General features: G+C 47.0%; 1 protein-coding gene across 1 annotated transcript; it reads left to right on the top strand.

Moving 5' to 3' along the window:
* The first annotated feature begins 814 nt into the window (after positions 1–814).
* On the top strand, positions 815–22,873 carry NUDT3 (nudix hydrolase 3). The gene is made up of 5 exons (NM_001257298.2): positions 815–924; positions 11,305–11,415; positions 19,033–19,077; positions 19,727–19,811; positions 20,420–22,873. Exons 1-5 carry the CDS (start codon positions 826–828, stop codon positions 20,587–20,589), a joined length of 510 nt encoding a protein of 169 aa, NP_001244227.1. The 5' UTR covers positions 815–825; the 3' UTR covers positions 20,590–22,873.
* The last annotated feature ends 779 nt before the right edge of the window (positions 22,874–23,652 follow it).

A 23,652-nucleotide genomic window follows, 5' to 3' on the forward strand; every position in this document is an offset into this window, starting at 1 on the left:
AACCCCGGGGACGGCCCCCGGTGCCCGCAGCAGGGCCGGCCGAGCCGCAGCGCTGAGCCCAGGGCGGCCTCATTGGGCCCCATCCCCCCGGGCCCGCCCCGCCGCCCGCCCCTTTGTTCTGCGCCCCCGACCGCGTTCCGCCACTGGCGTAAGCCGTCCTTGCGCAAATTGGGCATTCTTCCCTCCCCGGCGTCTGCGCGCTTTGCGTAGAGCCGCTGTCAAAGCGGAGCCATGTGCGCTGGGCGCCGGCTCTGCCTCTCCGCCTTTTGCGTAGCTGTCAGGGCGCCCCGGCACGCAGCCGCCGCCGTATTCTTGAAGGCTCTGCGCCGCGCCGCTGGCGCGCAGGGCCGGCGTCGGGCGGAGGCGTGGTGGCGGCGTCTGTGCCTGCCGCGGGGAGGGGGGGAGCGATTCTGGAAGCCGGACTGCGCCGTCTGCGTGGCGGGCGCGCCGTGCAGCTGGAGGGAGCAGCCGCCCCCTCCCCCGCCCGGCGGCTTTACGCCGTTTGCGTAGCGTGCCCCAAGATGGCGTCGCGGTCGTCGTCGGCGGCGGTGGCCGGAGCGCTGGCAGCGGCGGCGGAGCGGCTGGAAGTGAAGGGAGGGATGAGGCGGGCGAAAGGCGGCAGCGTGTAGCGGGCGGCTCCCGGCCTGCGGGAGACAGAGACTGACAGAGAAAGAGACTCGCGGGGAGGCGGGCCCCCCTCCGTCCCCCCCGTCCTTCCCCGCCCGCCCCTCGCGGGAGCCCCGGCGGCTCCTTCCCCGCCCGCCCCCGCCGCCCCGGCCCTCTCTAGGCCTCGCCGTCCCTCGGGCCGCCCCCTGGGAGCGGAGGATGATGAAGCTCAAGTCCAACCAGACGCGCACCTACGACGGGGACGGCTACAAGAAGCGGGCGGCCTGCCTGTGCTTCCGCAGCGAGAGCGAGGAGGAGGTGAGGGCCGGGCCGGGCTGAGCTGCGGGCGGCAGTGCCCCGGCGCTGCCCCTTCCCGTGCAGGAGCGCGGTGCGGGTGCGTTCGCTCAACGCTGGGGAAGTTGGGGCTCTCCCCCGCCCCCACCCCCCTTTTTTTGTCTTTTTTTCATTCTTTTTCCCCCCTTTCTTTGCTGAACGCGAGGAAAATGCCTCCGAGCTGAGGCTGAGGGATGGTGGAGCAGCCCGGTGAGGAGCGCTGGGCTTTGGCATGGCCTGGACCAACCACGCTGGCAGAACTTCAGTCCAGTGCATCACATGAGATGGGAGAGGAAACCTGACCTTGGGTTTATAAAAAGAAACGGGGATAAAAGGGGACTGATGGAGTGCCAGGAGCTGCTGTCCAGAGAGGCTGGGGAGGAAGTGGGAATTAAAGGTAAATTGGGCTCTCTGAGAATGGCAGTGTTGCCATGGGCTCGGATTGTCGCTGACACTGGAAAGAGGAACTTTGCTCAGATGTGGATTTTTTTTTTGCTGTTTTCTCTTTCAATGTGCTTTTGACGTGGGCTTGCAGCACTTGGCACAAACGAGGCTGCAGGTCGTCCTTGCTTATTAGGGAGTCGGGCGCACCTCGCTCCATTGACTGACTCCTGAGCGGCTGTTCTGAAGGCTTTGTTCTCCTGATTATCATATTTGTAGCTACAGGAAATCGGAAGGGAATGCAGACAGTTTGCTGGAGGAAAGTCAATTAGCATACTGTGCAGTTATTATTTAACGTGGTGGTGGAGGCTTAGCAAAGCCTTTGTAGTTGTGCTGTCATGGTGAAGAGTGTCAACATCTCAAGCGTAAATGATCTGAAATAAATATAACAGCAACTTGTTGCAGCTGCGCCTTCCCACCGACTTTCAGGGAATTTGTGATCCTTTGAGCTAGCTGTGAAGAAGGCTGTAATCACATTGTGTAATGATGTTGGGGCTTATCAGCTGGCATGGTTGAAGGCATCTGGGTTTCCTGATGCAACTTTACACAGCTGGGGAGGCAGTTCTCCTTAAGAACCAGGCGTCAGGCCATGTTAGACAAGGAGAACTGTGCGTATTGGGGCAGTGTGGGTTCTCACCTGAGTGCTGTTTGCTCCTTTTAGTTTCAGTCCCTCTTAGCATTTGGCCCCATGAGTGCTCACACCGGCGAAATCAGGTGTGCTGCACTGGGCTGTGACATGAAGGCACACTAATTGCTTTGTTAATGATGCAGTGTGGGATGTAGATTGATTTCCTCAAGCGTGCACACGTGGGTGCTTCGTTGTGAGCCACGGAAAGGGCGAATTAATGAATTATGGTTTTGTTTTATTTGGAATTGGCCTCCTGAGGACCTCACACAGTCTTTCAAGCAGTGCATTTATTTATGATATCTGTGCATTTAATGGAGAGCTGGAACTGCATCGTGCCTGCTCATCTGTGGTGATCCTACTGCGTGGAGTTGTTCAACAGATTGGTTTAGGAAAGTTGTTATCAAATATTGATTGATTGATTACTCCTATTGAAGTGGGAATTAAGGTCTCTTTAAAGGGTCTCTCTGGGCAGGGAGGAAAAGAACAGAGCCAAAATATGTTAATAAAGACCTTTTTCAAGTTTACTGTTGAAAAATGAAGGCCAAAAGCAAGCTTTGATAAAGGAGCATGCTGTACCAAAGCATTGTTTGTTTCTGCTTCTGGTTACCGTTTCTTTTAAGGGCTTAAGAAACAGTAGCTGCTCTCTATCCCAGTTCTCCTTCACTTCCCACTATGAGTTTAAAGAAACTGCTTTTGAGTTCCTGATTCGTTCACCATTTAAACAATCAGTGAGCCAGCAGTAAGGGGAATCCTGCTTTCCCTTACTGGGCAGACCATTCTGGTTCTGTAGGTTTCCCAGTTTGTTAGCAGTAAATGCAGATTGCTTAAACAGAGCATCTTTGGCTGGGCGTTACGCTTGCACATGGAGGCTTAGCATTATCATTCTAACGTTTCTTTTTCAGTTGTGATTTTAGTTAGTGATGTATTTTTTCCTTACGCTGCTTGAGGTTGCACATTTTCTCTGTATTGTGTTTGGAATCTACCACTTCTGGACAGGAAAGGAGCTATGGAATGCCACTGAAAGCAATGAAGAGATGTCTTTGTCACATAGGCCTTTAAAAAGCTGCAAAGGGAGAACTCATTTAAGCATGAATCTCAAACAGAGTGAAAATACATTTCTTAATTGGACTGCATGGAAAGTGTGTTTCTCTGGTGCTTTATAAGCAATAAACCGCTGCAGAGGAGTCTCTTTGGGCAGGAGGGAGAAGAAGGGAACCGATGGGATTAATTCAAAGAGGGTGAACAGACTTCAAAGGACCTTTCAGCCACCCAACGCCGGCGCTCTGCTATTTTCATCTTTTCACATGGAGTGAAATCCCTGCATGTTTGCTGCTTCAGTGTAAGCAGAGAAGGAGAGCGCTCAGACCAAGAGAGCCCAATTCTTGTGCTACCTCCGAAATCATTCCTTGCTGCCATTGTCGGTGTGTCTCAGCCTTGCTATTATGGTGTTATTTTTAAATAGTGCAGGTTTTTGTTTGTGTAGGCCAGCTGTTTCAATGAGGAAAGGTTCCAGAACGTGTCAGTAACCTCTCAGCATCACGGAGCAGATGGAAGCCTGCTTAATGGCAGCATCCCTGTTATATTTTAACAGAAATAAAAAGCAACTGTTTGGCTTTAAGTCCCGCGCTGGTGTAGCTACAGGTTTAAGCATGCCTGCATTGTATCTGGTGAAAGGACAAGCTGCTCATTAACAACTGGTATTCTTTAAAGACGTTTGGAGGAAATGCTGCAGGAAGAATAGCATCCCGGATTGGCTGTCTCTTTTTTTTTTAATTGCGAATGAAGGCTAAATTAAGATGAGAAAACAGAACTTTCACACAGCGGCTGGTAAGAGCTCTGGCTCTGTAGTTCTGTGTGTGTGTGCCAAGCCAACACTGCCACCAAAAGCCACGTTAAGGAGCCCCACAACGGCCTCAATTGGGGAAAGCAATTAGAATGCAAACTAACCTTTCTCTTCTTGCCTCTCCTGGGTCACTTTGGAACAAAAGTGGGGTGTAGTACAGCAGTTTTCAAATGTTAACTGTAGACTCTTGGTGATCACACAGTGTTCCTATGCCATCCTTTGTGCGTTTGCTTCAATGTAAAAATATTATTAGCTGGAACCACTTGGAGCACTTTGCTGCCTGGAAGTAAAGGGAGCTCGGCATCATATGATCGTAGTGCTGTCTGTGGAATAGAGTCTCAGGGTCCTTGTTCCAATGGCTCAGCTTAACTCTTGACGTTCCCTTCAGCTGCAGAAAAGTTTGTGGTTGAAACCAAATGAAGTTCTCTGTGCCTGCTGCTGATGCATTACCACATCCCCAGTGGGAGATGGGCTGATTCAGAAATGCCTTGTTTGTGCTTCTGCCCTCTCTGCTCTGCTTGTAACTGGTTTTCTCCAAAAGCAAGAGTGTAGTCTTCTACAAAACAGAGCTTTTATCCACGGAGTGCTTTCTGCCTTTTTGTAATGGAAGCCTGTGTAAGCAATCCCATGGTCTCTTGTGCTTTCCCAAACTACAATGGGATGAAAGTGGTTAAATTTCCACTTGCTTCGCTGGAAGCTCCATCAGCTGTTGGGAAACTGAAAGACTGAATCAGTTTTTATTCCCCTGCAACTCGAGGAAAGGGCTGTACCCACTCGAAGGGAAAGAGGAGAGAGTCCTCGCACCCAAGAGCAGTGATGGCTTACTCCTCTTTGTAACAGTTCTGCATGCACCCTTTTATCTCAGCGTTTGATTGCCAGATCAGAGTTTTTACCTGCCTTTCTTGCCTTTCTCCCCTTGCTTTCCGTGTGCTGTCACTGCCTCTTTATGCTCACGATCACTCGTTGACCGTGGCTGTTCCCACTGCCATGCAGTTGGGGCTGCCCAAGGACACGGCCAGGCTGTGGTCTCTTGCACATCTTCTCTGGGTAGAAGCAACTCTTCTCTTTCCCTTCCCAGGGAAAGGAGAATGAATCACCCCCTCGGGTTTTATCGTTGTGGGTTGGTTTTTTTGTTTTGTTAACTAAAGTAAATCACCTTTGTGATGGGTTCTCCTGGAGAAACTGAGATAGAACTGTGAGTTCCCTAACTTTGATCTGCGTAACAAACAGTAAACTTTAATATTCAAAGGCTGTCTGTAATATCCAGTAATTGGGCCTCAGGTACTCAGTTTCCTTGAACAGCAGTCCATTCTTCAGCTGGGAGCCTGACTGCAGGGACCAGCCAAGGCTCTTTCTCATGTTTTGAGTGCTCGTAGCAGGGTTTGTGTCTCTGTAGCTGTCTGTGCAGTGGATAATGCACACTACCCCTTTGTTCTCAGAAATTCCAGGTTAACATGTAAAATTCAGAGGGATACAGTTACCTGCTGGGGAGATTTTTTTACTTTCTTTTAAGATGCTTCAGGTGGTTCAAATGTTATTTTCATTCTTATTGACTGGGATGGCTACTTTTGCTTGTGTAACAAGGTTTATGTAATAGGTAGAAGGAAATACTTGCATATGAAAAGGCTCCCAAGAGTTTTCACGGCCCTAAGATACCCACATGCTTTATTTTATGAATAGAACTTGTTAAATAAAACAGTTAAGCGTGTGCACACACAGCTGACATGCAAAGCCACTCAGCCTGTGTGTGAAAAAGACCAAACTCTTCATTTCCCTTTGCAAAAAAGGCAGTTCCAAAGCCAGCCTTCCTTCTGGAAGGAGTCTGGGAGAGCTGTACAAGCACTGCGTGGTCAGCACATGGGTTTTGCCAGGCAAACCAAGGCTATCGGGTTTAGGGTCTTTGGGAGCGCCTTATTATCAGCCCTTTGCTTCTGAGGCCGTGGCTCAGGCCCTCCAGTTGGCTTCTGCCCTGAAGATAATTCTTGTGGTTATCTGAAACGTAGCCCTGCTGCAGGGAGAGGCTCATGGCTGTGTCCATCCCCTGTAGGAGCGAGCAGTCACTCTAAAGTTACAAGAAATGTGTAGTAACGGTAATGTGAGCCGTGGTGTTTTGAAGGAGTGTGGTACAGGATGATGGATTATTATTATTCTAAGAAGTGGCCTAAAAACCATCAGGATTTTCTTTCTTTTTTTTTTCCTCCAGTTATCTCGCTGTAGGTGTGATCCAAGTGCTTGAAATCACATGAACTTCTTCCAGCTCAGCTCTTCTTCCCTTTCTCAAGACTTGTGCTTTACTTTTGTCATGTTCTGTAGGATGAATGATTTCCCCTTCCATAGAACCATAGAATGGCCTGGGTTGAAAAGGACCACAATGATCATCTCATTTCAACCCCCCTGCTGTGTGCAGAGTCACCGACCACCAGACCAGGCTGCCCAGAGCCACATCCAGCCTGGATTCCAGCTTCCCACCATCCATTTGCTGCCTCTGTTTTCCAGGTCTGGCATCATAAGTTAAATCAAATTATGCCACAGAGCAAGATGTGGGTGTCTGTGCCCCAAAACATTGCTCATCTGAGAAAACTACATGCTGCTGAGGAAAAGCAGCACTCCTGTGATGGTCAGGACCAGGCCGTTCAGTGGCTTGCTGTTGAGGTTGTGCATTGCAGTGTGCAGGGCTGGCTGTGACCTGCTAACCACCGGCTGTGCTCTTGCTGCCATGCGTTGTGCTAGCTCTGTAACGTGCCCTGAATAGCAAGAGGTCACAAGGAGCTGTCCTGCAAACCTTGTGCTCCTTGGCATGCTTCTTTGGGCCGTTCAGTGCTGGTAATTTGGCAAAGCGCGTGGTTTGTGGTGTAGTGTAATTGAGGCTGTGTTTCTGCCAGTTGAATGGAAGAGCTTCTGCAAGGCTTTGCTGTGGGGAGCAGTGCCTCATGGCTCCTCAGGAGCACAGTGTGTCAGCCCCCGTGTTCTTAGTGCCCTGAGGTGGTTTGATACAGTCAGATGGATCCCAGTTTTGTCAGTTATAAGAGCACAGAGTAAAATTATACCGGGGTTGTGAGAGCATTTGTTAGCTTTGGGTAAAGCATAGGAAGTCTTTATAACGCTACAGTGTCCTGTCTGGCGACAGGGCAACCCAGAGTCTCCAAATCCTGAATACAGACACTCCCATTCAATTAAAACTTTCAAACAAAGACAGATTGTACAGAAGAAAGCACTGAAGCAGGCCCTCTTCTCCACCCATCTCCCTGAAGCGTGGTGTGAGACGTGCTGTTTCCTTGCAGTTTGTGTTGGAATAAATGATGCTAAAGTGTGAAACAGGTTTTAAATATCAGGAGGGGGTTCTTACTTCAGATGCTCTGCAAATACTTGGTTTTGTGACTTTATATTGGTAGAAAACCTGAAATAAATATGAAGGGGGTCTCGGCAGCTGTAAGCTGGTTTCTGGCAGCAGGATGGCATTGGGATGGGGAGCACCTATTTGCCATCTTAGCTGCCCCTTTCCTGCCTGGTTGTCCATGGCTGGCATGTGTGTTTGGAGGCTTTTCCTGGAAGGCTGGCAGGTAGGCAGCTCTAATAACATCATAGGTTAGCTTTTAATCATGCTGCAGCCCTTTTGGTCTTTGCTGTAATGCTTCTTTGGAGCCTCTTTCTAGGAATCACGTTGGTTACAATGCATCTACTGTTGTTTTATTTATGGATGGCTGCTGTTTAAATCGAGTGTCACAAGAGAGAACCTGAGCCTCAATCTGCTCTGTTAACTCAGATACAGCTCAGCTGCGTGTGCTTGCAGCTTTTGCTTTGTGGAGCACCATTATTCTGGGGGGGGAAGTGATGTGATTAGAAAAAAAAGATCTGTGCATAATGAAGTCGTTGTAAGGTCAGCAGTGCGTATCGGGGCCCCCAGGCTTATCCTGGTGGCAGCCTCCTTCCCCTTTTCCCATGGAGTTCCCAGCTCTCTCCGTGGATCTCAGTGCCCTTCCTGCCTCTGGGGGAAGGCTGCTGTGCTGCCCCGCTGCTGCTGGGCTTTCTGTTTGTTTGTCTGCGTGCTGCTTTGAAGCTTGCTTACCATCAGGACTGCAGCGCTGTGCTGTGCAGGAGCCCCTGCTGTAGACTTCAAACTTTTGCTTATTTTTCCAACCTTTCTCTTATTTCATTGATTGTGAATGAGTGCCGCCTCTGGGCTGCCTCGTGTGTTGCCAAAGGGGCTTGTGTTGCTCACTTCCCTGCTTTGAAATGATATAATTGTCATCCAAAGCCTGGAAAACAGAACTTGGTTATGCGACAGGATACCTGAAAATGCTTTTCCAAAAAGGCTGTGAAGCATGGCCCCCAAAGCTGCCCTGAGACCCCCAGCGGGATGTGAGCCTCAGGAGCCCTCTTAAAAACAATTGCCCAGCAGGAATAAAACAGAACTGTAAACCTGCCTTTGTGTTTTGGCCTGAATTAAGACCAAACGGACAAAAGCAAAAGACAAAACCATAATGTCTAGGTTGTATCCTTACAGAGGTGCCTGTGGGTAATTACCAGTCTTCCATTAACAGTGGATCCAGGATATCTTGTGCTGGGTGAGGGGCACCAGTGACCGAGCCGCCTCTGAGCAGCACACCGTTCTTCCATTTCTGCTGCTTTAGTTCCAGAAATCTGGCGTTTTTCCTCTCTGTTTTTAAGCAGATTTCAGAAATAAGCATTTTCTGCTCATGGCTGTTTTCTTTAAGACCTCTTTTGAGATACACGAATGATTCTCTGCAGTAGATCCACAAGCAGTAACATAGCTGATGGGGACACAGCAGCCACCAGGTAGACCTTTAAGAGCAGTGCACATCATATTTCTGTGGAATTGTACCGAAATAGGCTCAGTCTAAACGAGCGATTGCATAACGTTTCTGTTGCTACGTTGTAAAATAAAGATGTAGTTCCCATTCTCTGTCCATAGCTTTGTGGTGTGAGATGGAAAACGATTCCGACCTTGTTATGGCAGAAACATTGTTCCATCTCTATGCTGAGGGAGCTCAGCCCCTGCTCAGCTGCTATCTCCCCATCTCCAGGTATGCTGCTCCCCCAGCCAGCTGTAGGGGAAAGGTTCTTGCTGAGGAATGCAGTTGTTATCTTGGAGCCAGCATTCAGGCTGCTCCTCCCCAGCACTCACTGCTGTGTTCAGCAGATCGCGTTTTTATTGGCTTTGGGGCAGCTGGTGAGATAGAGGGGTTGTGGCCCCTGGTGGAAATGGGGGTTTGGATCAGAGGGACCTCTGAATGCTGAGTGCCTCGGGATGCAGTTTTTAGATGTGTGAGTTTTAGAGCAGGACAGTGTCTCACCCTCATTGTGAACCTGGGCCCTTTGTCTGGGGAGAGCTCATTGGTAGCGATATCCTGTTTAAAGCTGTTCAAAAAGAGTGACCTTGCAGGGCAAGCTTCCTGCTCTCTCTGGATGGGATTTCCTTTTTATTAAACAGGAAATAGTCTGATTACATAAAAGTGTGAGAATGACAGGTTTTTCCTTCCCAGCACAGGTTGTTCGTGCTAATTCTATTCAGAAAATGCTCAACTGCCAGACCAGCTGAAGTTAATTTACTTCAACTTAAACTGTTCTTTACACCTAAAAAGCTCCTACTGGTGCTGGTAAAGCATTGCCTCGGTCCAAACAATCCAGCAGAACTAAGGCAGCCCATTCAGCTTAATTCATTTCTGGTGTATATTCTAATCTTTCCAATTTAATAGACAGACTGTGTAGGGCTCGGGGGTTTGAAGGGAACTGTTCAGTAAATGACGTTGCTTCCTGTATTGCAGGATTGAGACGTGGGCTCTGACTGAAGCAGGAAAAGGAGGCTTTGGGACATCATCTTTGGTAGGATAGGACCCACAGCAGGTTGCTGATCAGGGGCATTCTGACACTTGAGAACGCAGAGTTGAGTTCCAAACTTAGGAAAGGTTAGGCCAGCAGTTGCCAAAACGTTTGTTGTGACCCCTCTTCAGTTTCTGCTTTAAGCTTTGCTGCTCCTGGTTGAAGAGCTGCTGTTTGGAGTCTGCAAATGATCCACATTCTCACCCTGGTGTGTTCCAGTCCGTGGGCTGCCCTCGTCCCTGGGCATTGCCTGGATGGCCCCGAAAAGGAAAGAATCTCTTTACAGGGTGGTTGGCTGGCAGGTGAGAGCTTCCAAAATAGAAAAGTACTGCAGAAACCCCAAACTCTTGATCTTGTTTTTGTCACACAAGTGTAATTTTGAGGTCTGTAGGTAGGTTGGTTCCTGAAAATTAGTGCAAATCTTCTCATGCTCCGCTTGTAGGTCAATATTTACACAGTAAAGCCTTGGATTTTAGCATCTTGCTCAGTTTAACTTCAGAATATCTGATTGAAACAGTTATGACTGGCCTGCAACCTAATTGGACTGGTATGCTGGAAAGTTTCTGGAGCAAGTTGCTTTGGCTCTGAGCTTTGTGCCAGTGAAATGATGAAGTATAGCATGATGACTCTAATGAACGAGCTTTGTTTAGAGAGCTGAAAAACAGTATTAGTTTTGTTTTTAGTTTCCGTCCCTGCTCGTGGATCATCACAAGTAGGTTTCATAAGGACAGCGTCTCAGTTTTCTTTGGGGGATTTTCATGCAGCTGAGGTTGTTAGTTAGCTTCTTGTTTCCAAAAGACAACAAGCAAGTTTAATAATGAGGCTAAACCCAACTGCTGCATTACTTTGGAATAAAACATTTTGAGGAAAAACTCCCACAGGAAGTCTGTCCATCTATGCTGCCTTCTTGGGGGGTTTTTAGGTGGTTAATTAAAAGCTTGTTTTGCTTACACCTCATTGGACAACCTCATCCAAGCCCAAGGCAACCAAGTGCTGGCCCCAGAGCTGAGCTCCTTGGTGCTTGCCGCTGAAGAAGAGGCAAACAGGGAATTGAAAACCTTTGTTGAAAGAATTTTACATCAGTTTTTTTGGTGGGCAGTTACCTGACTTGTACATATCATTACCATAACTACAGAAGCAATCAAGGCCAAAGGTCCTGATGGAGTTGAGCTGCAAAGGGTGGAGGTCCTGAGCAGTTTCTCTGCCATCTCGTGTTGTTGCATGACAGATATCCCAAGCTGTCGAGGCTGCAGTGACAGCAAGTACAGCAGTGGACTCTTACAGTGTAAACATTGTGATGCTGTATCAAATAGCAAATTGTTGTTTTGGTATGCAGAGGCTTAATTTATTCTTTAATGCTTAAGAGGAGCGAGAAGGTAATGGTTGAAATAATTTGGAGGGCCTTGGTGTTATAGATCATGCAGTTGGCACTGCTGCTTGCAATGGGCTAATGAGACTGCATTGGAAAAAGCAAAGTGTTTTCAAGAGCTCACATTGGATTGGTCATGTTTGGAGGCGCGTGAGATGCAAAGACAAATTCCCTCCTTCACTTGGGCTCTAAGCAGCAGCATCGCTTTGTATTTATGCATCTGCTGTGCTCTGTTCTCCTCAGGTGCTGCTGGTTAGCAGTAGTCGTCATCCTGATCGATGGATCGTCCCTGGGGGTGGCATGGAGCCCGAGGAGGAGCCCAACGTGGCTGCTGTGCGGGAAGTCTGCGAAGAGGTAAGGGCTTACAGAGCAGGAGCTCTGGGTGTTTTCATCACTCCAGCTTGTTTTCCTGCAGGTGAAGAGAAATCTATGGTCACTGTGGTATCTGCATTGTGTATGTGTGGGGAACCAGAGGCCTAAATGAAGGAATATAATGGACTAGATGGCCCTCAGAGGTCTGTTCCAGCTCTAAGGATTCTGTGATAATTAAGGCTGTCATTTGGAATGAACTTTTCCTCATCTTTACCTGAAAATAGTTAAAATTAAGCTATAATCACTTCAGTTCAATGATATCCTCCGTTTTTTGTCTTTCTTTGTTGTACACTTTCTTAAGAGACCTTTAAAAAACAGCACTGCTTTTGTGGAGCTGCCTAATAATGGAGTGGAAGTGCACCAGACCTACCTCAAATATAGGGGTTTCGATAAGTTTTGGGTTGCTGCATAGTTTGAGCTTTATGTGAATACCAGAATTTGGTGGCAAGAGTTACCAAAGCCAACAGTTGTGATGTGTTCATGTTTTTTAGTTGGAGCTGTTTCAGAAAGGGAGGCAAATAGCAGCACACAGAATGGCCTGTGTGGAGAAGGCACGCTTTTCTGTTGAAGCTGGAAGAGCTATTTTTCATATTTAATTAAAGCAATTTAAAGTCAGCAAATGGTAATTGACTACATTGCACGTAGAATTTGTTTTTAGGACTCACTTCTGAGTATGACTGAATAGGAGAGATGCTTGGATTCAGAAACGATTAAATGATTATATATGGATGACCAAGTAGGTCCATAGTTACATAAGGCAGGATTAAAATGCTTTCAAGAGGTTTATGAATCTTTGTGCTACAGAACAGAAACGAAGAGCTAATTGGTGGGAGTTGGGAGGAAGCTTCTCCAGTGGTTGCTGTACTTAATTGCCTTGTATATTAAGGTCTTTTTTTTTCCCCTGAGTATTTGGAAATACCTGTTGTGTATTTCTCTTTGGACATTTAATAATCTACCAGTTTATCAGAGATATGAAGGATTATACAGTGAACTTTTCAGGCCCCTCTAGTGCTGGAGATTGCTGCTTGCGAATTTTGTTTGCAGCCTGTAGTATAGCTCTTGCTTTTTTAGTAACTCGTTAATCTTTCAAATATGAGCCAAAGTGAGTTTAACCAGAACAACAGGAATATTTTTAGCTACAGAGTCCTGCTTTACAACCTAATCATTATTAATTATGAAGTTATTTGATACAGAAGTCAAAGGTTCATTCAGGAGATGCGTGGCTTCGCCTTTCAAATCCCTAAAATAAATCTGTATCGACCCTCCCTTTCTCAGGCAGGGAAGCTTGGAAGAGTTGCTCTCTTTCCATGACAGCTCAGTGGTTGAAAGGAAGCCTTGGCATGGACTCAATCTGCAGAGAAGGAACTGGTTTGGGCTGGCTGAGATAATCCCCTCTCACTCAGCTGGTGTTCCCTCGCTCACGTGGACTGGTGCCGAATGAGAGTGTAATTCAAACTGTGGCAGCCTGGCAGGGTTGAGTCATTCCCAGCAAACTACCTATGTGCTTGAATGCTGCTCAAGAAACAGTAAACACAGTGAGCTCAGAAAGCTGCAGGATGCCTAGCAGAGGTGCTAACTTCTGCCACAGCTCGTCCTGTTGGTGCCGTGCAGTGGGAGGCTGCTGGGGTAAAGGCTCTCCTGCAGGCCTGTTGTGTGGATAAAATTACCTGAGCACTCCTACAGTGTATGGTCAGACCAGCTGAAAAACACAGGGCAGCTTGTAGGCTTATAAGGCCTTCCTCAAATCTGTTTGTGTTCCAGTGCTCTCCTTGCAATATGTACACCGAATTAGAATGTATATCAGCTGCCTTGGACTCAGCGAGCTGTTTACTGTAAAATGTTGCTGGGGAATGTGCATGTGAGAGGGAAATGTTTGCTACACTCGTGCTGTAAAGGACTCGTGCAGCCTGCACTACTGATTTGGCAGGGGCAGCGTTTTATGAGGGTGCTTGCTGGGCAACTGGTGTGCGTGCTAGCTGTGCTAGCTGGAACTTGTTGGTGAGAATTAGCTAATCCTTGTTCATCCTTTCATGTGAATTTCAGCTTTTTCTGTGTGTGTGTGTGTGTGTCTCTGTCTGTGGGTTGCAGCTGAGGCTGCTTTCTGTGTAGGTTTGCTGCCTTTGCTCCTCTCTTGGGGCAGGTCAGGAGGAGGCAGCGGGTCGGCTGAGCAGCTCCACTGCCTGCATTAGGAGAGAGAAAACCCAGTGTTCCCTGTGCTGTGTGCACACAGCAGTGGTTATCCTGCAGGAGGGTGGCTTGCGTGCTGAGCAGTCACGGAGGAAATTTGCAGACTTGCATCTGCTGATGCTGGTATGCCTTTTCCTTTTTTAATAAGAGCCAGTTGGGAGAGCTGGAAGGACTCAATCCCCTTTCAGTTGTGGTCTCTGTAGATGACAATGGGCGGGTTTTTCTCAACTCAGTCTTTTTTTGCATGGTATGCATTTTCTTTTTAAAATCTGCTTCCCTAAATGAAGAATTGTAACTCATGCATTCCATGTTTTAATTCCATCATTGATGTGTTTGAGATCACTGCTGTAATTGTCACACTAAGAAATCAGACTTTTTTCTGTTTTCAGCATTTCAGAATGGCTCTTAGGAACATGAGGTGTCGAGTGAAATCTGCCATCCCTTTGTCCCAGTTTGAGTTCAAGTCCTTGTCCTAGTTTACATAAGGACTCTCCATATTAATCTGTCCCAGCAGATGTATTGAAGCAGACAGGTACCAACGCTTGTCACGCTTACCATTGTCTGTATGCAATACGAAGTGACAGAGTTCTTTAGGCAGAGTGGCAGCAGATGAGCACTCCAGCTCTGAATGAGAGCCATCTTTCTGAGTGAGGCCCCTTACTTATCATAGAACGATCACAGAATCACAGAATGGCCTGGGTTGAAAAGGACCACAATGATCATCTCATTTCAGCACCCCTGTAGGGTCCCCAACCAGCAGCCCAGGCTGCCCAGAGCCACATCCAGCCTGGCCTTGAATGCCTGCAGGGATGGGGCATCCACAGCCTCCTTGGGCAACCTGTTCAGTGCGTCACCACCCTCCGCGTGAAAAACTTCCTCCTAATATTTAAACTAAATCTCTCTTGTCCCAGTTTAAAACCATTCCCCCTTGTCCTGTCCCCATCCACCCTTCTGGCACACTGCAGCCAGTCGCCCACACAGCTGTGAGCTCCAGATGTGTTCTCAGGTTCCCCTTTTGAAAGATTACACGGCCTTTTAAAGTACTAACTATTGCCAGCATAGTGTGTTCTGGGTTTCTTCCTTCTTGGATTTAGTTTCTCTCTGCTGTTGCGTTCTCTCCTCAAAATGAATGTCATGTTGGGAATAAGGGCTTTTCATGGGTGTGAGCAACTGGTGAAGAGCATGTTTTAGAAATAGCTGCCTTAAATTAAACTTATTATGGAGTGACTTTGAAGAAAGCCTCCACATTCATCTGTTAAAGGCATTTAATTCTGCACTTATAGCATCTTTCACATCCTGACCTTTAAATACTGAGTAAATGTCAAGTTCTATAAAATTATGGAAGTGTTGGTCGTGCTTTCTTCGTGGGGAGCAAAAGGAAGATAAGCTGTGCTTTGTCTGTGATCAAACAGGCAATGGATGCTGGTATCAGAAGTAGTCCATCTTACAGCACTTTGATTTGGCTGCTGGACAGTAGTTTCCCTCTCAAGGATGGCTTATAAGCAACCTTTTCAGCTTCATGTGTTCTGTGAGTGATTTAGGATACGAATAACGATGTCTTTCAGTGCCAGCATAGGAAGCCCTGTGTTTTATCTGAAACATCACGGCAGGGACTGTGAATGAATGAGGTGTGATAGCTTTGAGCTCTTCATAGATTTAGTAATACTCTGTGCAAATAGCAGACCAATGTCGCTACTGTCTATTACCTTATCTACTCAAAGCTCATAAAAATGAGTGCAATGCTCGGAAATTCTTTACTCTCCTGATATTGTATAACTGCAGAGGTATGCATCAATTGTAATGCAGGAAAGAGACACAGTGAAGACAGCAAGAAAATTTGCCTAGCTGCTGTATAATTGGCGTCTTCAGGACTTGTCTAAGCTAGCAGCCCTTATGGGTGTGATTTACTGCCTTCGGTACTGCAAGCATTAGAGATTTGGGTGTTTTACCACAGTCCTCTTGCCTAGCAGTAATCTATAGTAGATGCAGGCTTTGAGCCTAATAGAGCAAAGTAAAATAGCTGAAATTCCAACCCACATTTTCCTTAGCTCAGATGGAAGGAAATAAAAGCTGTCCCTAGGAACAGATGGTGTTGCTGCAGGCTGCTTTTTGCATCTGACCCGAACTTATTTTCAGCTTTGAAACCTGAACCTGCTGTTCTTGGATGTCTTCGGTAATTTTTCTTTATTCAAACAAGTTGTTCCATGAGCAGGAGAGCTAGTAAAACTTCATTTCCTCCCCATTTTGGTTGCTTATCCTGCGTGCCCAGCCCACCCCTGCCATGTGCTGGTTTGGGGCAGCTGTGTGCTGCTGGTGGGGACACGTTCCTGCTAAGACTGCCTTCCAGTTAGGACTACCTTAGGTGTTGCAAACTGGTTTGGGTCTGCTGGATGCTTGGAGCAGAGAATGAGGAGCCTGCACTGCCAGCCTACTGGCCGCCCTTGCCTGGGGAGCACTGCTGCTCAATGGCGCTGTGCTCTCACCCCTGCAGATGGAACACAGTGCTGGGGCTTTTCGGCTTCTTGCTGATGGATTTAGTAGTGTCCTCCTTGCACGAGTGTGTGCTCTGGGGGTTGCAGCACTGCTAATGCTTCGGGGGGTGGTGAACACATGCCCAAATAACTCGTGCTGCCGCTGCCAGGCATACTGCTGCAGCCCATGGTTCTCAATTCAGTTACTACTGAGGAGAAAATTCCAGAGTCATCTGGTGCAAATTAAGGCTTAGATCCAGTGCCAGTCCTTGGTGAGCCTGTGGCTGGGCTCTAACTTTCCAAGAAAATGCTCATCACCATGCAGCAGGGATGGGGGGGGGAAGAGGAAAGGTGCAGAGGGGTTGGCCCCCATAGAAGCCCTAAGAGGAGCCTGGAAGTTCTGCTGTCATGACCTAGCTTTCTTTGCTGGGGGTAGCAGCTAAGGTATTTTTTCTAGCACCTGTGAAGTTGGGTGAATGTCATTGGACTGAATGATTTCATGGTCGACGTGCTTTGCAGTCTTCAAGGCTTTACCATTTCTCACTTTGGTTATGGTCAGCCTAATGTTTGATTGAATTGTATTACTCATATCACCATTTGCATGTGATAAAGTCACAGACAAAGGAAGCCTTGGCACTTCTTTCAGTTGCCTAATAATAATTCAACGTGGTTTTCCTACAGCACCTTTGCTTGGAGTCATGGTTTTGTGCCATTTGGATGAGTAAGTCCAGGCTGAATAGAGAATAAGGATGTCGGTTTGTAGACTGAGTGTTACTTTGGATACCTCTTTGCTTCACCAGAACAAAAGGAAGGGCTCCATGCCTGCCTGTGTTAGTGCAAGCATGCTGTCAGAGCTGGGCATAGGCTGCTTGGCAAACTGGCTGTGCAGTGCTCTTGCTTAGTTTCCAGTCTGTGTACCTGATTGGAGGTGTATTTGTTTGTAGTCAGGTTGGAGAGCAGACAAGAATAACCCTGGCTCTCCATTCAGTGCCTCTGCAGGTAGGGAAGGAGAGCAGTCATTCAGTAATCTCTTCCAGGAGCAAGTGGAGAAAATTGGCTTAAAACCTTGATTTACCTAATCCATTTGATGGTGCTTCATCTTTGGATGTATTTATGTTGTGAACATGGAAGCCTTCTGTCCTTCGCCCCCTTCCTTCTGGCTGAGTGATAGGGCTGCTTATCTAAATAATATAAAATAAAGCCACCATTTGAGATTGCCAAAGGAGTTTCCTTCTTGGAATGAGACCCTTTCAAAGCGTTTGCTGCTGTCCGGTTCACTCCTGAGAGCCATTAGTCCAGGTTAGCAGCAGCAGCTCTTCAGATGAGGTAGAACTGCTCATCTGCAAAGGTCAGCATGACTTCTCTGTGCTAGCCACGCTGAGTGCATGCATGTGAACGGTGACCTTCATGGAATTGCTCTTTGACTCCAGAAATAGCTTCGTGGTTAATAGCCAGTGGCCCACCTATGGGCCAGACAGAATGTCAGAAGTACTGACGAGACAATAAATTTCATATCCAAAACCAGTGTAGGAGATTCAATTGAAACGCTGCTTCCTAGAAGTCGAGCTCAGGGAGTGTGTGATGGAAAGAATTCAGCTTTCAGGGGATGCTTGGGGTGGTGGGAGCTACAAAGCCTTGGTTCTTTTGGGGCAGCTCCACCAGCAGCTGTGGGAGGAGCAGCAGTGGTGTTTGCTCTAGCTGTTTTGGTTCAGTATGGGCTGGGAACTGAAGCACTGGGCTCCTAATTAATGAGAGGTCCTCCTTTCCAAAAGCATGTGACTACAGCAATGGAGTAGTAGCTGAACAAGCACAGAATGGTGTCCCAGCTGCTCAGTACAGAGAGTTTGTGTAATTATTAAGCATTTAATATGTAACTCCCCTCTCCTGAATACCTTTCCCTAAAGAAACAGTAAGCCTGGCTAACTCAGGCCGGTGTATTGGTGCTGTAGGAGCGGACACACTGCTTTCCTGCACTGCTCACCGTGTGCTCCAGCTGCCAGGGGTAGCAGCTCAGTTTACCTTCCAAACGTGGCTGGGTTGTGTGCCGTGTTGTGCGTGTTGTTTCACACCAGTTAAGTCACGGAGCAAAATCCCACCTCGTCTGTAGCACTTGAATTCCAATCATTTACAGTCATAAAAAGGAGCGTATGTTATGGGAAGAGAAGGAGGGCTCTGGGGGCAGGAGAGTGGGGTGGCATTTTGCATTCATGCACTTAGAGAATGTGTCCGAGCCCCAGCAATGTGTGTAGATGTATGAACAGTGACAGCAGACCAGATGAAGGTGGATGCTTAGCGTGTAAGGCACAACTGTTGCTTAGATCTGTCTGCTTCGTCCCTGCGTTTGATTCAGAAATCCTCCTCCAATGTGCACCTGTGCTTTGTGGTATATCAGAAATAGTCTTGTTGCTGTTGTGGAGGCCACGCTGCAACTTGGAAGGTGTTTTATGTTTGCTGTAACTTGCTTCAAACGGATGGAGGACATCCCTGAAATACCTTGGAGATGTCACGTTGCTTTGGGGCTGTAAGTGGATGTCTTACTCATGCTTTGAAGTTATTTTCTTAAGCTATAATTCTAAAAAGGTAAAACTGCTGAGCCCCAGAGCGATTTCTATCCGTGCTCAGGCTGTACCAACCTTTAGAGAAGGTTCTGGTAGGAATTCAGGGTGTATCGCTGTGCAATCAGTAAGGAGTCGTTTTCTGGTTTTCCTCCAGATTGAATTAAAAAAAGAGAAAAAAAGATTTGAGTACAGAAAAAGAAGGGAAGAAGTGCTGGGAATGCCTGCATGGTTGGAGCTCACAAAACATTTGTACAGTTTCTCTTGTGACCGTTAACTGAATTACAGCGTTTGCTTCTTGTTCTAAAGGAGCTGCTCCTGCACAGCAAATGGGGAAATACTGAGCTGTCCTTAAAGCCTTTCTTTTTTCCTTTCTACTTTCCTAGGCTGGAGTGAAAGGGACGTTAGGAAGATTGGTGGGAATTTTTGAGGTAAGTTTCAAGTGTGGTTTGGGGGTGGAAAGTTTGGTTGTATAAAATCCTCTTGGAGTAACAGTCGCCTCCCAGTTTGTTGTGAAGTCACGTGGGTGACTTGTTTGAAGAAAGGCTCGAAGCTCCTCATGTAATTAATACACATATGCAGATCTTTTTGGTGGCATTGCTCACCAGCGATTTCTGCTTCATTTGGAATTAGCAGTGACAAGCCAGCACAGCGCTGAATCCTCTCAGTGCCTTCATCCCTTCCTCGGTGCCCCCAAAACACCAACCAGTCATGAGCACCTACTGTAACCATTGCCCAAAGTGGGCTCTGCGACGTGGAGAGGTGTGAGTGCCCCCAGCAGGAATGCAGAAACACGGGCACTGAGATGTGTGGGCAGGGGGTACCTCGGAGAAACTGTTTTACACATTAGGAACTAGACTATTTTTTTTGTCTGCAGCCCCTATGGGTACTTCCAGACCTCTCATTTAAGATGCAGTATTGTTTAGTAGCTAAAAACTAATTGTTAAGTGAGGGAAGCAGCCCATCATGCACCATGGCATCCCAGCTGCAGCACACAACTTGTAGCTGCCGTGCCCTGTGTGCCCACTGCCTTTTCTCCTCTGGTCACTTTGTCATTGTTCTGTTCACTTTGCCTTCCAGAATCGAGACAGGAAACACAGGACATATGTTTACGTACTTATTGTCACTGAAGTGTTGGAAGATTGGGAGGACTCTGTCAATATTGGTAAGTTTGATTGCTTGAGGAAAAGAAAAATGGTGGCCAAATAGTTGGCTCTGCGGCCTGGGAGAGGTCACTTCAGCCATGCAGCTGCTGCCTGTACAGCAGTGTTGTGTTTAATTCCTGCACCAGGCACAGAGCATGAAAAGCTGTCCTTCCTAAAATTAGAAGAAGATGTATGTGGGCAGCGTGGATTAATCATTCTCTATTTTCTTTTGAAATCTTTGCATTTAAGTCAGATTCATAAATGAAAATGAGCCTGTTGTTCCTCACGGTGTTTGCCAATAGCACTGTAGCACCTGTAAGCTGATTTCCTTAGGCTGTGTCCTTACGTGCTTTTACTGAAAGAGCAGGAAGTGAACACTGAGGTTCACTTGCCGATTCACCAAAGTTGGGTGGTGGTTGAAGTGTGTTGTGGACTGTCCTAAAATCCTATCTGACTTGAACAGAAATTGCATCCTGGTGTCTTCTGTACTGATGCTGTGTTACAGGCTGCAGCCGTTCTTGCAGCATGCACACATGATGATTGCTGAAAGCTCATCAGCAGCTTCCTTAAACACAGAAAGGTTAACATCATTTTGCTGCAGCTCCTGATTTTTCTTCTTTGCCTGCAGGAAGGAAAAGGGAATGGTTTAAGATAGAAGATGCCATCAAAGTTCTGCAGTATCACAAACCGGTGCAGGCCTCGTATTTTGAAACCTTGAGGCAAGGCTGCTTGGCAAACAACGGCACTCCAGTCATGACCACGACGTACTCTGAGGGCTCTGTGTCTGACATCAGATGACTGAGGACGTCCCTGTGAGAGAGAGTTTGAAAAACAGACTGAAACATGGATTTTCCCCCCCCCTCCCCTTTTTCACATGCCTCCTCTATCAAACAAGGCATGGGCAGCAGCCTGTGGCAGAGCAAGTGTTAAGAGTGCTGCAATTTAGTGCAAGGTGGGATTTTTTTTTGTTGTTGTTGGCTTTTTTTTTTGTTGTTGTTTTTTGCTTTTTTGGATATGTATTTTGTAAGATACATTTTGTGCATGAAGTGCCCCTTTCCCGTCACACCGCTTCCATTGCCTGGCGAGCGAGGCTGCCACTTTTGCCTCTGCCTTGTGTTCTGAAGTGTCCCATTCGTGTCATCCCAGCCATAGCCACTTCTTTTTTTTTTTTTAATTAAAAGACTTCAAATGTGAGATCAGCTCTTTAAGTCTTAGTCTGTACTGTAAGGTGCTGTTTGGACCCGCGTGGCGGTCGCTTTCAGCACACATGTATAAACAACATTTTTTTTTTAGATGGAGGATCTAACATTTTAATTTTTTTTTAATCCTGGTCTGCTTCTGAAGAGAAGGGTTCATAATTAATCTGTTTGCCTTTTGTTCTGTTTTTTTTTTCTCTAAAAATACACGTTCTGTGGCAGTGCTAGTGGCTGGGCCAGTTTACTCCCCATTCAGCAACTTCCCATTTGGTGCAGTGACTCTTGAAGTTGAGGGCAGAGTTTTGATCACCTGCAGACATCCCTGCTGCTCAGTCGCTTCTCCTGCAGCTTCTGCCGACGTTTCTGCTTTCACATCAAAATGAAACGAAAAGAGTTTGGTCTTTTAAGGCTTGGCCAAAAATAAATAGCCTCAGAAACGCTACGGTAGGAAACAGATTTCACTGTCTGTGGTAGGAAGCGGGGATTCAGAGGGGGCTCAAAGTCTGACAAACTGGAGCGTCGATCACCAATGCTGTTCTGCTGATCCTGCTGCATTCTGCTGATGTCTCTTCTTGTCCACATGCCTTATACCGTGCTGAACTGGATATCGTAACTTGTGCTGAAGCATCGGATTGTACTTACTGAGTGTTACCGCGCGAACCCTTGGCTGGATAACCACGTGTATCCCCGACAAGAAGTCCAGGGGGAAAGATTCAGGTGTTCAATCTCTTGTCCTGTGGTTCTGCAGCACTTGCAGTTGCACCGTGGAGCACGTTCAGAATGTTTAAACTCTCCCTCCGTGAAAGGTACAGCTGACTCCTGAGCAGAATTGCTGGTTGGAGAAGTACACCGTTAATAGGATGGCTTCCCTGATGCATTGGCACACTTCACTTTTTTTTTTTTGTTCTGTTTTTATTGATGTAAGTTTCATGCTGTCTTGATTTGCCAACAGTGTTGTCTAGTTGGGAAATAAAATGGGAAGGGTTGGGGCTGGGGGGTGGGTTGGGACAGGTACAACTTTTGGGAGGGGCATTAATTAATCCCTGGCTTGGGACAAGAAGCAGTTGCTGAATTCAGTAACTTCTCTTTTGTCAGAACATAGCCAAGATGTGAAATTAAATCTGCAGTACTCTTTTTTTTTTCCTCTTTATTTAACAAAAAAAAAATATTCTAATAAATACTCACTGTTCAGAGTTTTCTCTCTTCCCAAGAAGCGCTTAACATGGAAATCTGATAGAAATATCCATGGAGCTTGGGACAAGGGGGAATGGTATCCTTGCTGCTTTGGCAAGAAGCTGTTCATTTTCAGATCCTATTCTGTTCCTGTACTTGTTCTCCCTGCTTTCATCGATGTGGGGTAGCCAGGCCAAAAGCAGTGCCAGTGATTGCTGACATGAAAAACCGTGCATAAGAAAAAGCTGAGAGGCGTTATTCAAGGAGTAGCCTGGAATCGAGCCTAAATTGCACCAGTTCAGTTCACTTCGACTTAGAGACGAATGTACAGTACTGTCCTGCTCTCTGCTGATGGGCCTGAACCAAACTCTCACAAGGGCTTCAATCTTGTCTTTGGAAGTGTACGAGGATTCCAGCAGTCTGCTGTCACTGAGCCCTGGGCGGCACCTAACACAGCCATCTACTGCCTTCAACTGAGTTCTTGTCTTACTGTACAGATCAGTATGTGGAGAATGCTTTGCAACAAAACAGCTGGTACTCCTGAAAGAGTAATTGCAGTTTTAATATCAACAGCATGCACACTTTTTGTTTTTAAACTAAAAAAAGATGTTTTTACAGGGCTGTTAAACTGACAATTTAGGGTAGAATATTGTTAATGACTTGCTAATGGCTTATTTGTCTGGGTCAGAAAAATAAATTGTGCCAAGAAAGTGTTCTAATGTGGCATGAATTGATGCTGTTAACACAGTAACATGGAGTGGCTGATATTATGCCTCCTTAACTGGAAATAGCTCCTGGGGCAGGAATAGCTTTCATTCAACAGGTGTGGATTTGGGAACGTAACTTAGTCCTGTTCCACCTGCAAATTCTTGTCTTCCTCAGCATCTGAGGTCTTCTGTAGTAACTGGTGGAGCTGCGTTGCATGCTAGGGAGACTCTGCCTACATTGTGCTAAATTGGTTTGGGACCCACAGTTGAACTGCCTTGCTCAGTGAGTTTTTAAGGAGCTGTTTGGAAGGTGGCACACACCCTGGGTTTGGAGTGGAGATGGTGGAAGTGCACGGGGCTGGTATTGTGAGCAGTGCTAAAACCCCACCACGTGCAACCTGTAGGCTCAGGTTCCCATCCTTGCTAGAACTGGTGCTATTTTGAGCTAGTGGAATTGTTACCTCGAACTATGCTGTGTCTGGACTGACCCCTTAAGCCTAGCATTATAAACCTGTCATTACAACGTGTCTCAGCTTCCTGTTCAAGAGTAATACTGTTTGTTTGGCTTTCTGCATAGCTTTGGATGTTTGGCCCTGGTGTAGCTGTAGGTGTTCTCTAACTAAAGCAGACGCTTCGTTCAGACAGCCTGCAAGTTTGCTGCAAATTCATCAAGTCACCCCAAAGCTGCAGGATTCACATGCCTGGTTTGCTGAAAGCAGTGCTTAGGTAAATGCCTGCCCTGTTTGTGGTGGCTTCAGCTTGGAGTGGCTCTGTCCCTCATCGTA

The sequence above is a fragment of the Gallus gallus genome, chromosome 26, assembly GCF_016699485.2.
Source record: "Gallus gallus isolate bGalGal1 chromosome 26, bGalGal1.mat.broiler.GRCg7b, whole genome shotgun sequence".
In the NCBI taxonomy this organism is placed as follows: domain Eukaryota; kingdom Metazoa; phylum Chordata; class Aves; order Galliformes; family Phasianidae; genus Gallus; species Gallus gallus.